The 16104-nt window shown below is 43.6% G+C and overlaps 1 protein-coding gene and 1 long non-coding RNA gene across 4 annotated transcripts in view; one reads left to right on the top strand and one right to left on the bottom strand.

The window, feature by feature from the left end:
* The first annotated feature begins 741 nt into the window (after nt 1-741).
* NR3C2 (nuclear receptor subfamily 3 group C member 2) overlaps nt 742-16104 on the top strand; it is a 325725-nt gene continuing 310362 nt past the window's right edge. For 2 of the 3 annotated variants that reach the window (XM_045552097.1, XM_045552095.1), the window contains exons 1-2: nt 742-969; nt 8489-10247. In XM_045552097.1, the coding sequence (XP_045408053.1) occupies nt 8491-10247 (1757 nt within the window). In that variant the 5' untranslated portion in view covers nt 742-969; nt 8489-8490. Of the gene's footprint in view, nt 970-2931; nt 3234-8488; nt 10248-16104 lie in introns of those variants that run through there. The other variant, XM_045552096.1, reaches the window with a different exon arrangement.
* LOC123638476 lies at nt 1260-2763 on the bottom strand. The gene is made up of 2 exons (XR_006735372.1): nt 2474-2763; nt 1260-1651 (listed from the first exon to the last, which is right to left on the bottom strand). It is a non-coding gene; the product is annotated as an uncharacterized LOC123638476 (long non-coding RNA).

Here is a 16104-nt window from a genome sequence, read left to right as displayed (position 1 = left end):
GCTCGCCCCTCCGAGCCACCGCCGCCACCGGCGTCCGAGCCGCCGTCAGAGCAAGGGGAGCGGTCGCGGCCGCCGCTGCTCACCGCTCTCCCTCCACGCCCCCGCGCGCAGACACCCGGCCCTTCCCCGCGCTCCCCCACGGTGGGGGTGGGGCAGCGGCGCGGCGAGCCCGAGAGAGGCGGGGAGAGGCGCAGCCTCGCGGGGTGGGCAGCCGGGGAGCAGGAAAAGAAACTTTTCCCTCCCGCCCCCCGCGCGTGGTCCCCAGCCCTCTCCTCCCCCCGCGGGTGGGAGCTGCACCTGGGGCCAGGCGCGAGGTCAGGGCCGGACTTCGGGGGGCTGAGGGCGGGGTGGAGGAGGTGCGAGCGTTTGGGTGCCGTTTCCCTACGGCTGTCTTGCTGTCAGCGGCCACGGGCGCCCCTAGCTCCGTTTCCCACCAGCGGGTGGCTGGACGCCGTGCTGCCTCCTTCTGCCCCAGAGGGTGTGACCCGGGGAGGGGGCCGCGGCGCCGCGGGCTCCCCCTGTGGCCGCCCCCTCATACACACGCTCAGCCGCGGGAGCTGTCACCGGCCACCCCGCCGGGGGAGGGGGCGCGGAGAGCGGCGCTGCGGGGCGACCGGCGCGGGATCATCCCGCCGGACTTCCCCGCTCCCAGGGCCGCCGTCGTTCACGCCGGGCGGACCAGTCGCCCCGGGAGAGGGGCCCGCCTGAGGCCGGGCCGCCGCTACTGGGGGCGGGCGGGTGCCTGCGGCCCCCTCAGCGTGATTTGGCGCTGCCGCCTCGCCGCCTCCTGCGGGGTAACACTATTGCTCTACCCACCGTCAGTAGGGCGACTGCCGGGATTATCATCTCCTCCATCCTCACCGCCGATCAGCTAATAGTGGACTTGCTGGTGGCGGCAGCGGCGGCGGCGGCGGGAGTCTCGCTGCCTCCTCCCCCCCGCCTTAGCCTCCCCACCATGTCCTAGAAAAGGTGAGTGCAGCGACAGTCACTTTGCGCTGACAGCGGTGAGAGGGGGCCCGGGGAGTGCAGGGGCGACCCTGGGGAAGGCAGGTTTCGCGCAGAGGGAGAGGGCGCGGGTTGGCGGACGGAGGTGGGCTTCGGGCAGGAGGCGAGGTGCCCGCCGGGCTGCCGCGGGGCAGGGGTGCTGGGTGGCGGGCGAGCGACCGCGGCGGCTGCCCCTGCACCGTTCTAACCTAGATTTTGCAAGAAGCTAAGATTCAGGGCAAGACCGGCCCTCCCCAAAGGAGGTAAAAACTTAGTAAAAGAGACACGTCCATTCCTTTAATAATGAATAATTCGGCAACGCTGGCTGAGCCGCCGCCGCCCCGCGTGCTGGGTACGGGACTCCCCCTGCTCCCGCCCGCCGCCCGCGCTCGGCCGGGTGCGATCGATGCCCGACTGCTAGCCGGCCCGGGAGAGTGCGCGTGACGGCGGGCCCCGCGGGAAAGTTGGGGCACTCGGCGGGGACTCCTGGCTGCGGGGACGCCGGGGGCCGCTCCGCGCCCGGGACTGGAGGGCACCGCAGTCAGTGGTCACAACCAGCTCGTCCGCGCCGCCGCTGTCGCCCCTATCTTCAGGGAGTTTCCGACTGGAGCGGCCGAGAGTTCGAATCTCCCTGGGTTCGGGGTCTGGAATCCCGAAGCTTAACTAACTGCAAGGAGAGGAGGGACCTTTGGGCACAGGGCGTCCCTCCCCCCCGCCACCCTGGGGCTTGGGCGGGCGCGGAGCAAGGGTGAGAGGAGAGGCTGCACAGCTGCCGCCGCCCGGCTGCGGGTCGCCGAGGGCCGGGGGACCAGATTTAGGTGTGTACGTCACTGCTGCTGACTCCAGCCCAGCCGGGAGCCAGAACGGAGGCTCACACACGGAGCCTAAAAGTCCTTAGACATCAAAGTTAAGAAACCCATCCTTTTGCTTAGTAACTGCAGCATTTGGGTGGGCGGGAGGAAAATCGAGGTGGGGGCGGTTGGAGGGAAACCGAAATTTCTTCGTGCAGACACGCGATCCTTGGAAAACAGTTTGGTTCCTTCCCCGCTCCTGTATGTTTCTCCCAATTATGCCCCCCCCCATTATAAAGTGAATATCCTTAATGGTAAGCCCTCTTTCCAATTGCACTAGTGGAAAAATCCAATACTAAAGTAGTAAGTACAGTAACAAAATTATAGGGAAGGAGAGCAGCAGCTCTTGATCCTGGCACTTTTTTTTTTTTTTTGGTGCTGGGGGGTTAGGGGGCGGGAGGAAGGCTGTGTTTAAAGGGCTTTTCCTGCACGGTTAAAACAAGGAAATTCAAATCGAGTGGGAACGTGATCCTCTTGCTAGCTAGCAGCGGAGGCTGCGGCTGCTCTGCTGAGAGGTAACTCCGGAGACGGAGGAAAGGGGCGGAGAGAGGAGCCTCGGAGGTCGGGTGAAGCCCACCCAGAGTCTTCCCCTGCGCGCGGACGCTGTGGGCGGGGCTGGGGTCTGGGCTGCCGCTCACCTGGAGCTGCAGGTGGAGAGCGTGAGGGGACAACACCTTGATTGCTCGCGGAAAAACCGACTTCTTCCGCGTCACCACACTTTCCGCCTCTCCAGATATCCTGGGGTCGGCCAGGAGGAGAGCAGGGTGGGCGTGAGGAAGTTTGGGGCGGTCGAGCGGGGGGGGGGCGAGGGCAGAGTGCGGAAACCACCTGGTGTCGTAGCCACCGCCCGGCGCCCCAAGCGCCCACCGCTGCTGCGGCTTTAAGGAAGCTGCCGAGTGCAGGCTGTGTCGCAGCAACTTTGTATCAGTCATGTCGCCCGCCTGGTGACTGACAGCCTGTATTGTCCAATAAGAAGCCCGCCTGACCCGTGCGGCGTGGAGCCTTGCTTCCCTCCGGGCCAATGGGAAGGGCTCAGGGCAACCTGAACTTTATCTGGACATGTGACCCGCTTTTAAAAGGGCCGGCCCTCCAACTGGCCCACTCCCCCTCCCTTTTTTGCTTGCTCTGGCCCTGCCCCTGACCCCTCCCCTCAGCCCCTCCGCGCCCGGGGTGTCATTGGGCCCGGGAGGCGCGAGCCAACTTCAGGCTGCTCAGAGGAAGCCCGTGCAGTCACCTGGGTGCAAGAGCGTTGCTGCCTCGGGCTCTCCCGCTGCAGGGAGAGCGGCACTTGCTGGCCTGGATGTGGTTGGATTTAGGGGGGCTCCGCAGCAGGGGTGTCGTGGCGGTGGCAAGCGCTGCAACAGGTAGACGGCGAGAGACGGACCCCGGCCGCGGCAGGTGTGTAGGGGCGCGCGGCGGGGCACCGCTTGCCCTGCTCGGCGTGCGGCCGACGCGCGGGAGCGTGCACTTTGCAGGGAGAAGTGGCTGCGTAATCCGGAGGCACAGTCAGTATGGTGCTGTGTGCTTGTTGTTTTGTTTTGGTTTTCCACTTTCCTCCCCCCCTTTGGCCGCCAGAGGACTATTTTGGGAAAGTTTGGCCACTTTGGATAAATGCCCTCCGAAGAGCAGCTTTTAACCGCCTTTGGCAATGGGAGGTCTGCCACCCTTCCCTTTCCCTAAAGATGAATTTCGGATCGTTTTCCTTGTACAATTTTAAAAGGACGTTTGTATATTATTTCTTTCTTCTGTCAATTGCGGAAGCTCCCAAATCTCAGCTGGAGGTGTAGCGGAAAAGGGCAGTTGAAGGAGATATAGATCCTAATAGATCCCGTATGAAAGGGGCTCTGGAAATTCGTGCGTTTAACGTTCCCTAGGATTCACGAAACTCTGGAGAGACGCTACGCTTCCTATGTGGCATCAGTTAACAATTCTAAGGGCAGGAGAGAAGGGGTGAAGCTGCTTTTGGTGGCATCCTTAGCCTACTACTGAATTTTAGGTGCGTGGCTTTGCCTACAGAATTTTAAAAGACCAGGTTTAAAGCATAATGGCTTATGGCACCATCATTTTTAATTATTTATCATAACATAGGAGTTTGGAAAACTTTTGTTAGCAGACAAGCTTTCGAAACCGCCGAATTTTAAATGCACCAAATTGCTAATTAACATTTTGTATTGCCATTGCTCTAGATGCTGTTATTGATGACATTTACATAGCATTTTCTATCTATAAAGTCCTGCTGTGAAGTTTTAATTTTATATTTGACATCCTGGCACCCTATCTTGGAAATGCTTGAGGAGAGAAGTTTTAAAACATAATCTAAAGTGGAGCTTTTTCCTTTAAGGGAGACATAGTTTTGTTTGGGGATTTTGGAAAGATCAGGTGGCCAGTAAATTAGGTGAGTGAATAGCAATCAGGTGTGCTCAGTTCTAACTGGTTCTCCTGCGCTCTTAGGTGACCTTGGGCAGATTTCTATCATTTACCTCATCTATAACAGAGGAAAACATACTAGTTCTGTAGTGGGAATGACAAAAAATCGTCACATACAGTGAACTTTTGCAACTATGCAGCCTAATGATGATTGTGAAATTCTTTAGCCTTAGTCTTTAAAGTCCCTTTTTATAGTGAAATAACTATAGAAAATGATGCCTTTAAAATGAGACTGGTTTTTTTTGGGGGGGGGGGGTATTAAAAGTGAAAGTGTTTTCAGATAAAAGACAAATTTGCAAGGAACTTTGTTAATTTTCTTTTTTTAAAAAAGCTACTTCCTTATGGGAAAGGGCAATTTAGCACAGTTTGTAAAACACAAAATTTTAAAGTCAGGTTTTCCTTTGTAAAATAGTGTTTGAGAGGGTATATATGGCTTAAAGTAGCACCTCCACCAGTACTTTTCTGTACTCTTGTGAATTTCCTTTATATTTTCGGGGGAGGCCATTTACATGAAAATGACAAGTTCATATGGTTTTTGCCTTTGTCCCAAGAGAATCTCTGGTATAGTTTCCATTGTGAGGCAGACAAGCCTGATTTTACATTAGCTAGATTTGCATACCACTACCTGCTTCACTTTATACTTAAGTAACAAAACTTTCCCTTTACCCTCTGGATATTAAGTTCTGTGAGGATCATATTCATCAACTAGTCATTCTAGTATTTACTGGTAAATTCAGGTTGACCGAAATTCTGCTTAAGCTGAGGTCATTGTGCCGATTCTCAAAAGACAATCTCCGTGCCCCAGACAACATAGGAAATAAATCCCTAACCTGATCCATTTGTTTACAGAAAAGACTAATTAAAATAATAGGGAGAATGCAACGTAAAATATTTCAGTTATATTATTTTTAAAAAATCTGATCTAAAAAAGATGTTTGCAGTGGAAGCCATGCAGATGCTAAATATTTGTCCTCTATTCTTTTGTGTTTGACTGATGCCAGCCTTTATTTCCTTTGTGGAGAGGTGTGTTGGGTTGGTAGATGAGAATACCTTGAACAAAGCTAATTTAGATTTCAGCAAAGCCTTTTGCAGATTCTTTAATGGTAGCCTGTCAATAATGTGGTGAGATGCAGGCTGTTTTATGTTAAGAGTTGAAGGCTAGTCAAATAGGACTAGGAAAATTGTGATCAGCTGTATGTTGTTAGATGATACAGGTGTTTCCGCGGAGAGTGCTTTAAGACTGTCTTTGGTGTCCACCATCTCCCATACGGGCTCTCTTCAAGTCTTCATATAGCCTCATGAATCTGGGCTGTGGCTCATGCTTTAGGGCACAGTGCTGAAAAGAGTCCCTCAGAATCTTAGTAGATGTTCTGTGAAAAAAGGGTGCCATGGCCAAATTATTTAGGGAATGCTGGATTAAAAGTAAACTGGCTTCTGCACTGTAGAATCTTCTAGGTGGTTTTAGCATGTAAATTTTGACTGTGAAATTTCACAAAAGCAATGAGTGACCACTGTTCCCAAAAGATAATTTGGAGGATGGATTTTTGGAGAGGGATCTGAGTGGGGACCCCCTTCGGACTCAGGGTAGAGAGCTCTGTTGCCTGGGACAAGGAGAGAGAAAGTGAGGCTGTAACTGTGAGTGAAGAGGAGTGTACCGATGGAGGCCTTTTGGTAAGGGCATCGAGGCAAGAGTAACTTCCAGGCATTTGGGTGGATGTTGGTGCAGTCGGTCAAGAGAGGGAATGTGAGTTTGCGGGTATGTGGGGTGAGATGCACAGGTGTTCTATTTTAAACATGAACAGACCTGTTTCTTGCGGTGTTTAATGAATTTGGACCTGAACCATCTATACCTGAGCTATATATTCATTCATCTTTGATATGGGAAGGACAGAATATTCTTAGGTAGAAGCAGAAGCACATAGTATTTACTGACATTTTTCAATCCATAGCTATGAGTTATATGGCTTTTTAATAAAATAGAAGAGGCCAGTATTAGCAATTTGGGTCCCAATTCACTGTGTGTGGGGTTTTTTTTTTTTTTTTCCCTTCTCTATTTCAACTTTTACTTGGCTTTCATCCACACCAAATTTTTTAGCTGGAATTAACAGATAAGCACCTCAACCTTTGTATTTTGATTTATTTTCTCCTGTTTTGTGATTGATTTTTGATTAGGAATTCCTAGGATAATGTTCTTTATGTAAAAGCAGGCTGCATAATGGGTAGATTTTAATGTTCACAAGTCGAGTATTGATTATATTATACTAGTATAAATTTTAATTTGTGATGTGCCGTCCACTTGGGATACAGTGGTGAAATTAATAGTTTCTACCTTCTCAGAACTTAAAATCTAGTGTAAAACACAGAAAAGTAAAAGGTAATTATAATACTTTGACAATTAGGGCATTAACTTCTATTATAGAGCCTTGTGCTATATGGTGCCAATTTATTTAGTAGAACCATTATTTTATTTTTCAATGTTACTTAATATAGGTTCTGTAGCAAAAGGACTTCCTAATCTCTCTTTAATGAGGGGAGGGTGGGGAGTACGGAGGTAGTGAGTGGCAGGGGAGGGAAAGATGAGAGGCCTGAGGTTGTGCTTGTGTGCAGAATGGCAGACATGGCCATTTGTTGGATCTTGTTTACTGACTTGAAAAGATTAGAAAAAATGCATTTTTACAGATTTCAGGGGTTTTAAAATGCTAAAATGTACAAATAAAATGTTACTGAAAATGAGTTAATTTTATTTAAGATATGTTTCTTTAGCATGGTGGCTCTCAACCAGGGGAGATTTTGCCCCCCAGGGGCATTAGGTAATGACTGGAGACATTTTTCTTTGTCACAGCTGGGGAGGGGGAATGCTACTGGCATGTGGTGGGCAGGGCTCAGGGATGCTGCTAAACATCGTACAGTGCATAGGGCAGACCTATCGGGCCCAAAGTGTCAGGAGGGCCAAAGTGGAGAAACCCTGATATAGAGAGAGATCTTGGACCAAAGTCCAGCTCTTACACTTAGCTGTGTGGCCAATGCCTCAGTTTTCCACTTGTATTACTTAGATAATACTTTTTTCAATTGTATAGGATTGTTTGTAAGGATAAATGAGTTAATATATGTAAAAGGCTTGTAATAGTGCATTGAATTATATAATATGTAAGCATTATATAAATATAGCCTATTATAATCTGTCCATGAAATAAATTTATCTATAGAGCTAATGGATATGGTTATATATGGAAAATAATCCTTTGGAATCCTTGAGGACGGGGACTGTGCCTGTTCTGTTTATCCCTACAGATTCAGTGACTGGTCTTAGGCCCAGGATATAGCAAGCACTTGGGGTAAATATTATTGAGTGAATGAAGGATCAAATTCTCAGGACCCCTCTCAAACTTCATTTACTGTTGGGAGTAAAAATTGTCTGATTGTTGGGAGTCTTCGGCAGAGATGCCACTAGCTCAGGGTGCATGTCAAAGTCCTTGCCAGGATTGTACTGCAGGACAGAGTTCTGGCATTCCTGAGTAGTCACACAGCCTCTCTGAGCGGTGGACCACCTGCATCAGGATATATAAATCTTTTCAGAGTTGACATTAAATTATCTTCTTCACTAATCTAGCTGAAGAAAGTCTTATTTTAAAAATAACTCATACATTATTTTTCCTGTGATAATTCACTTGGTAAGTTTATACTTGGAAAGGGTAACTTTAATTGCATTTCCATATTGTTTCTAACAAGGCCACGTATTAGATATGGAAGGCAGCTTCCACATGATGGAAAGACTCCAGTGGCGTTGGAGTCAGAAGATTTAATTTTAAAACCCACTCTGTTGCTTACTGTGTCTTTGACTTTGGGCAAATCACCCACCTCCATAAGTCCTCGGTTTCCTCTTTTGCCTGTCTCATCAATTCCCAGGATTACTTTGAATATTAAATAAGTTAGCATTTGTAATTATTCTTTCCAAACTCTAAAGGCTGTGTTATAGCAAGCATATTACTTTTATTTTGCTACAAAACAGTTTTATATGATTGCTTCTCTTATTCTGACATCTGGATAAGTTATAGTCAATACTCTGTTATGTCAGTACCCAAGAAGGTAACAGTTTTAATTTAACTAGAAATATGGCTTATAATAAGTAAAATGTTTTGCAACTTAGTAAATGCAATTTTAGAATGTCTTTTGGAGTAACATTGCTATAACTGACTCTAATTTTTTAATATAAATTTATTTGTTAGCTATGGAGACCAAAGGCTACCACAGTCTCCCTGAAGGTCTAGATATGGAAAGACGGTGGGGTCAAGCTTCTCAGACCGTGGAGCGTTCTTCCCTGGATCCTACAGAGAAGACCGATGAGAATAACTACATGGAGATTGTCAACCTAAGCTGTGTTTCCGGTGCTATTCCAAACAACAGTACTCAAGGAAGCAGCAAAGAAAAACACGAACTACTCCCTTGCCTTCAGCAAGACAGCAATCGGTCTGGGATTTTAACATCTGACATTAAATCGGAGCTGGAATCTAAGGAACTTTCAGCAACTGTAGCTGAGTCCATGGGTTTATACATGGATTCTGTAAGAGATGCTGACTATACCTACGATCAGCAGAACCAACAAGGAAGCATGAGTCCAGCTAAGATTTATCAAAATGTTGAACAGCTGATGAAATTTTACAAAGAAAATGGCCATCGTCCTTCCACTCTAAGTAGTGTGAGCAGGCCCTTGAGATCATTCATGTCTGACTCTGGGAGCTCCGTGAATGGTGGGGTGATGCGCGCCATGGTTAAAAGCCCTATCATGGGTCATGAGAAAAGCCCGTCTGTTTGCAGCCCTCTGAACATGACCTCCTCGGTTTGCAGCCCCGCTGGAATCAACTCTGTGTCCTCCACCACAGCCAGCTTTGGCAGTTTTCCAGTGCACAGCCCTATCACCCAGGGAACTCCTCTGACGTGCTCCCCTAATGTTGAAAATCGAGGCTCCCGGTCACACAGCCCTGCACATGCTAGCAACGTGGGCTCTCCCCTCTCAAGTCCATTAAGTAGCATGAAATCCCCAATTTCCAGCCCTCCGAGTCACTGCAGTGTAAAATCTCCAGTCTCCAGTCCTAATAACGTCACTCTGAGATCCTCTGTGTCTAGCCCTGCAAATATCAACAACTCAAGGTGCTCTGTTTCCAGCCCTTCCAACACAAACAACAGATCCACGCTTTCCAGTCCGACAGCCAGTACTGTGGGATCTATCTGTAGCCCTGTAAACAATGCCTTCAGCTATCCTGCTTCTAGCACCTCTGCTGGATCCAGTGCAACCCGGGATGTGGTTCCTAGTCCGGACACACATGAGAAAGGTGCTCAAGAGATCTCTTTTCCTAAGACTGAGGAAGTAGAGAGTGCCATCTCAAATGGTGTGACTGGCCAGCTTAACATTGTCCAGTACATAAAACCAGAACCAGATGGAGCTTTTAGCAGCTCATGTCTAGGAGGAAACAGCAAAATAAATTCTGATTCTCCATTCTCGGTCCCAATAAAACAAGAATCAACCAAGCATTCATGTTCAGGCGCCTCTTTTAAGGGGAATCCAACAGTAAACCCGTTTCCATTTATGGATGGCTCATATTTTTCCTTTATGGATGATAAAGATTATTATTCTCTATCAGGAATTTTAGGACCACCAGTGCCCGGGTTTGATGGTGGCTGTGAAGGCAGTGGATTCCCCATGGGGATTAAACAGGAACCCGATGATGGGAGCTATTACCCAGAGGCCAGCATCCCTTCCTCTGCCATTGTCGGTGTGAATTCAGGTGGACAGTCCTTTCACTACAGGATTGGTGCTCAAGGTACAATATCTCTATCACGATCCGCTAGAGACCAATCTTTCCAACACCTGAGTTCCTTTCCTCCTGTCAATACTTTAGTGGAGTCATGGAAATCACATGGTGACCTGTCATCTAGAAGAGGTGATGGATATCCGGTCCTAGAATACATTCCAGAAAACGTATCAAGGTAAGTTGATTTCTTCTCCTCTTTTGGAAAATCATGGCTCTATGAAATGTTGAAGGTTAGCATTGTCTTTGCAGTTGGTAAACACGTTTCAGCATATTGCTTTATTTTTGCTTTAAGGATAGCCATTTAATACTCTTCTCTTCGCTTGATATAAGGTTACGTCTTTTTTTGAAGTATAAGAACAAAAAATTCTTAAAATCTCGTAGAAAATAACCGTGTTGATTTTGAAGGGGCGTATATAGATAGATGTCTCCCCGCAACCCCCTGTTGCCTGTTTTAGGTGTTTGGAAAATGTTTATTTTTTTTCCTGCCAGTTACTATATTTACCTTAGCAGACGAGTACTGGATTTTTTTTTCCCCTTAGCTGTTTTCTGGTTCACTAAAATTGGTTTAAATTAGTTTTTCTGTGGTCTTAGTCTTTTTTTCTTAGCTTTATTAATCACTTCATCGGTTGTGAAAAATAAAATTGAATTCCAAATCTGTTGCCCACAAGCTTCCCTTCCTCCTGCCCTTTTCTAGGTAGGTTAATTATATGAAAGTTGTAGTTTTCAATGCAAATAAATCATTTCCTTAACTGTTGAGGGCTTTCAAAGACTCAGCACATCTAAAATTACTAAGTGGGCAGTCTTGCTTTCTTATTCTTATTGGAAGTGAAATACGTCACAGCAGTTTTGATTTCGAATATTTATAGCATTTCAGATCTGCAAGAAGACATACTTTATTTACTGTAAAATATCTCTGGCTTTCCTTGTTCCAGATAGCATGTTGTGTATATTTAGAAAAAACAAGGAAGAGATTTTAGATATGACGTTAAAGGGTGGTTCTAAGTTATACAATGAGTCCTTGCATTGGACTTTGCTTCAGTGCTGTTTTTATTACATGGTTGTGATAAATGATCCCTTTACGGAATATAGAATAGATTTTGTAGATACAGTTTATTCCTTTAGCATCTAGCAATATGTGAATACTTTCCTTTATTCCCTTGAAAATTTCTTTTATGATAAACGTGTCCATCCCATTGACAGGATATAGGGTTTACATGTACTCCCATATCTTTCTCCTATACTGTTTTTTTCCAAACCAAAAGCAAAAACTTTAATTTGTGCATTCTTTTCATTTTCATTGGCTCAAACCTTGCTTTCCTTGCTTTTATGGGAGCAAACATCTTGTAGAGGATGTATTCTTATAGTCTTCCATAGTGTGAGCTCTTCAATCATATTCTAATGCTGTCTCTTAAATTCTGAACTCCAACAGAGGTCATGAGATAGCATGGCTGCCGTTGGAACCAAACTCAGCATGTGTTTTACTGCAAGTCCTTTGCTTTACTTTTAGGGAAGGAAATGTTTGCGTGTATGTGGATATTTTTGTAACTGATGATTTTAGTGAGTTAGCCTATATACCCTGGTAGTTAAGAGCCTGACTGGTTGAAATCCCAGGTCTGCTAGGTAATTGCTTTTTGTCCCTGTGTTCATCTCTTTACCTCTCTGGGCTTTTGTTTTCTTATCTGTATAAAGAGATTAAATAGTACCTGTCTCAAAGGTAGTTAAGATAATTTAAGTGAATTAGCTTATGAGAAGTACTTTGAATATCTTCTGGTATATTAGTATGCATTATATACATTTTAGCTTTTAAGTGGTTTCATAATCTTTAGTTTCCTTTTTTCTTTTTTCTTCATTATATGAAATTCCACAAAATCTTTTAAAGAAATATTAAAATATTTGATAATTTCTTTTGATTGAACTGATTTTTTTAAAATGGTTAGGCACTATACCTCTGCCACTGCAATTCTATTTATGGTCTTTTTGTTTTGAAAACTATTGCTTTGGGTCATGATGTTTCTGGTGGAAATATTAGAGTTGCTAAAATCATCAGTTATCTCTTATATTTGTTACATATCTTATTTCTACTTTCATTGTAGTTCTCATGCTCAGCTCACAAAGCTCTGCCTGATGGCCCAATGACCCTTATTTAGCCTTAAGCGTGTTCATGTGAATCAGTGACTTTGAGCCTATGGTGCATTTGTGGGCACTGGAGGTGTTGTCTGGTGTCTCCTCTTGAGTATTCCAAAATTCCTTATATATTTGTTAATGCAGTCAAAGGGGATTCCATTCTGTTAACATACTTACTAGTTTTGTGCCAGTTAAATTTTCCAAAAACTTTCATCTCAGAGCTTTAAAGTTCTTTGAAATCTCTTATAGATTGATTCTTTACAACCTTTCCTTGTAAATATAATCCAAACCTATTTGTTTTGATCATTTTCAGAATAAAGGCTCAAGGATCAGAGGATTTTTAGACCACCTTCTAGATTTCAGTCTACATGTTATAATACTTCATTTAACCTCATCCAGGCTTGATCATTGGTGTCTTGTGTCTTTTGGACCAAAATCCAGCCTAGTTGCCTATTTCTTAATTTATGATGATCATACCTCATTTCAGAGAATGTTGAATAAATAAAACATCATGAAAGATCAAAGCAGTGTGTACTGATTCTGGGTTTAGTAGTATCCTTTATCTTTAGGGTGAACTCTGAACTATACTCTCTTCTAGTAGATCTCAAAGTGTGGTTTTGGGGGTTCCTGAGATTTTCTCAAGGAAGTTTATTAAGTCAGAAACCAAGTAAAATACCCACTCAAAATGGAAAATAGACCAATGGATTTTAATATAATAGTGTCTGAAAAGTTCATTGATATTGTTTCAGATTCCACATTGCAACTAACCTTTAAAAAAACTACTCACTGTTAATTTTCCATGTAGTATCAAAGAATCATATCTACAGTTATCTGAAAAGACCATTAAAATATTCCTCTTCTTTTTCAACAGCATATCTGTATGATGACAGGTTTTCTTCATGTATTTGAAGCAAAACATAGCACCACACATTGAATACAGAAGGAGATATGAAAATCTGACTGTCCTCTATTAAGTGAGACAATAGTCTTGCAAAAAATGTAATAGTGTGTCACTCTTCTCACTAAAGTTTTTTGTTTGAGGAAATATATTTTTTCATAACCATGTGTTTAAAGGGTAATGACTTATTTTCGAATGATTTAAATATTTTAATTTCTAATTTAATTTAAACTAATTTAATATTAGTCTTAATGTTTTTATTATGGCAATTATCAATAGCTATAACTCACATAAACAAAAGCTTTTGGGGATCCTGAACGCTTTTTAAGAGTGAAAACTACTGGTCTATTCGATACACCCTTTGGAGGTTAATGAAGAAAGAGGATATTACGTTATTTGTATTAGCCTTACTGACTGTTATTCTGAGGAAGGAGTATCCTCTTCAAATAAGAAAAATGGTTCTTACCTAGATTAATTTTTCAAGCTGACAAATGAGTAATGGCTGTGAGGTGTGTGTTGTCTTTATTTCAGTCTACGGGCGTTCTGTGAGTGGTGATGAAAGTCATCTGTTAATAATTTCCAGTGAATGAATTGTCTGAGTGCCAGACTGTAAAGTAAATTATGACAAAGCTAAATGTAAAGCCCTTGGAATGGACGCTGGACCTAGTTGTGTCATGTAGATTGGCGTTCCCTTGTCAGCTTGGACACAAACAAAACTGTGACCTTGGGTGAGTCACAACTTCTCTCTGCCTCAGTTTCTTCCTTTTAAAGTGAATAAGGTGAACTACATGCTCTCTGAGGCCTGCCAGTGAAAACTACCCAGTGGTTGTACAGTTCCTTTGAAGAATCAAAACAGAGTGTCCCTTAACATATTTGCAAATCTGGTTTCAAGTATTCTTTAGTCACAAGTCTAGCTCCATAGTTTCCAGGGTAGTCTGGGTAGAAAAAGGTCATTTCCATTTACCATTTTAAAGTAAAAGTGAAGAAGGGTGATCTATCAATTTACTTGAAAAGCTGAGTTTTTGTGTGTGTTTTTATCAGGTCTGTCTTTTTATGAAATCTAATACTTACTGTGAATTCCTAGTTCTTTTTATTTACTCTCTTCCTCATGGGAACAGGGTATTTGTGTTGACATAACATTGGCTGTTTATGGTGATAGTCATAGTCACTTTGATAGCATTGTAACACGTTCGTAACTTTGACTTAGACTTTTGAATATAAAGTTCACTGTTTCAAAGGGCATATTCTAGATTTCCAGACAAGTAATTAGATATTTATCTTAATATATGCTGAATTTTTTTTCGTGATAGAATGAAACAATTTAGTAAATAACCTAGTTTTTTTTTAATTTTCCATTGTTCCTGAAGTTTTTTGAAATTTACCTTGTATGATAATACCAAAAGCTTCATAAGTCAGGGAATTTGTGACAAAGTTTACCCTTTTAGTAAACTTTCAGAATAAACTGTTGAGGTGTAAATATCTGTGCAAAGCATGGAAGCATGGTGGGGGTGTGTGTGTGAGTATTCATGTTTACTACAATCAGTCATTACAGCACTGTCTAGGTCGTTTGGGAATGAAAACAAGTAACTTTCTTTTTCTTATTATTTGTCTCATATTTTGATTTTGAAATTGCAAATATACCTAGAATTTTTCCAGGTAAATATTTTAGATAATATTTTTAGAAATTAGTTAAAAATGAGACTTGCTTCTGCTGATGATTCATTCATTTACTTTCATTCACTTATGATGTTTCTGGGAAGAGTGGGGATAATTTTATTGAAAAAAAAACTTAGTGCTTTATAACTGTGGTCCCCAACCCCCCAGGCTGCGGACCAGTACCAGTCTGTGGCCTGTTAGGAACCAGGCCGCACAGGAAGTGAGGAGCAGGAAGTGAGCAGCAGAGGAGCAAGGGAACCTTCATCTGTATTTACAGCCACTCCCCATTGCTTGCATCACCACCTGAGCTCCACCTCCTGTGGGATCAGCGGGGGCATTAGATTCTCATAGGAATGTGAACCCTACTGTAAACTGTGCATGCGAGGGATCTAGGTCACGCTCTCCCTATGAGGATCTAATGCCCACCCTGGTCCATGGAAAAATTGTCTTCCATGAAACTGGTCCCTGGTGCCAAAAAGGTTGGGGACCACTGCTTTATAATACAAAAATCACTACAGTGTACTTTTTAAAAAATAAGTTTTGCTTTTAAACATCACAAATATCTTAAGTTTATATGTGAGTATGTCTGCCTTTTGTCATGTAAAATATTTAGAGCTGTTTATTTCACACTTAAAAAATAAAGTTGAGATAAAAGGTATGGTTCTAGTTAGAGAACCTGAAATTATTCAACTTAATAGTTTTCATACCACTGACATGCTGAAACTCAGTGATACCTGGAGATTTATCATTTATAGATTTGATACCTTTTGTGATATTGAAATGCTGGGTGTGTCTGACCTTGTCTATTCTCGTGATGTCAGAGCAATAGCAGATGTTATATTGATCACCAGTAATTGAGGAGCAACACTTTGCTTCCCTCAATGCAGGGGTCCCCAACCTATGATGGGTTGTATAATTATTTCATTATATATTACAATGTAATAATAGACATAAAGTGCACAATAAATGTAATGTGCTTGAATCATCCTGAAACCATCCCCCTCCCTCCTCAGTCCATGGAAAAATTGTCTTCCATGAAAATAGTCCCTGGTGCCAAAAAGGTTGGGGACTGCTGCTAATGCATTGAGGTCATTTTTTTCCTCTAAAATAATAATTTTGTCCTTTCAGCTGTTGCTTTAATTTCATACTACTCATTTGCTGATAAAATTTCAGCTCTAATGCTAAATAATGTATCATTTTGTTTACTAAATTCAAATTGAGAGAAAAAATATGGGCTTCTTGATTACATTTAAATATAGCCATTAACTTGGATATCTTTGGGGATGGCATTCCAAAATTATTAGAGAAGTTGAAAATAAAAGCATGTTAATGGATAGTCTTCATTTTAAATTTT

Source organism: Lemur catta, chromosome 5 (genome assembly GCF_020740605.2).
Source record: "Lemur catta isolate mLemCat1 chromosome 5, mLemCat1.pri, whole genome shotgun sequence".
NCBI classification, from domain to species: domain Eukaryota; kingdom Metazoa; phylum Chordata; class Mammalia; order Primates; family Lemuridae; genus Lemur; species Lemur catta.
This window is presented reverse-complemented; position numbering and strand designations above follow the sequence as displayed.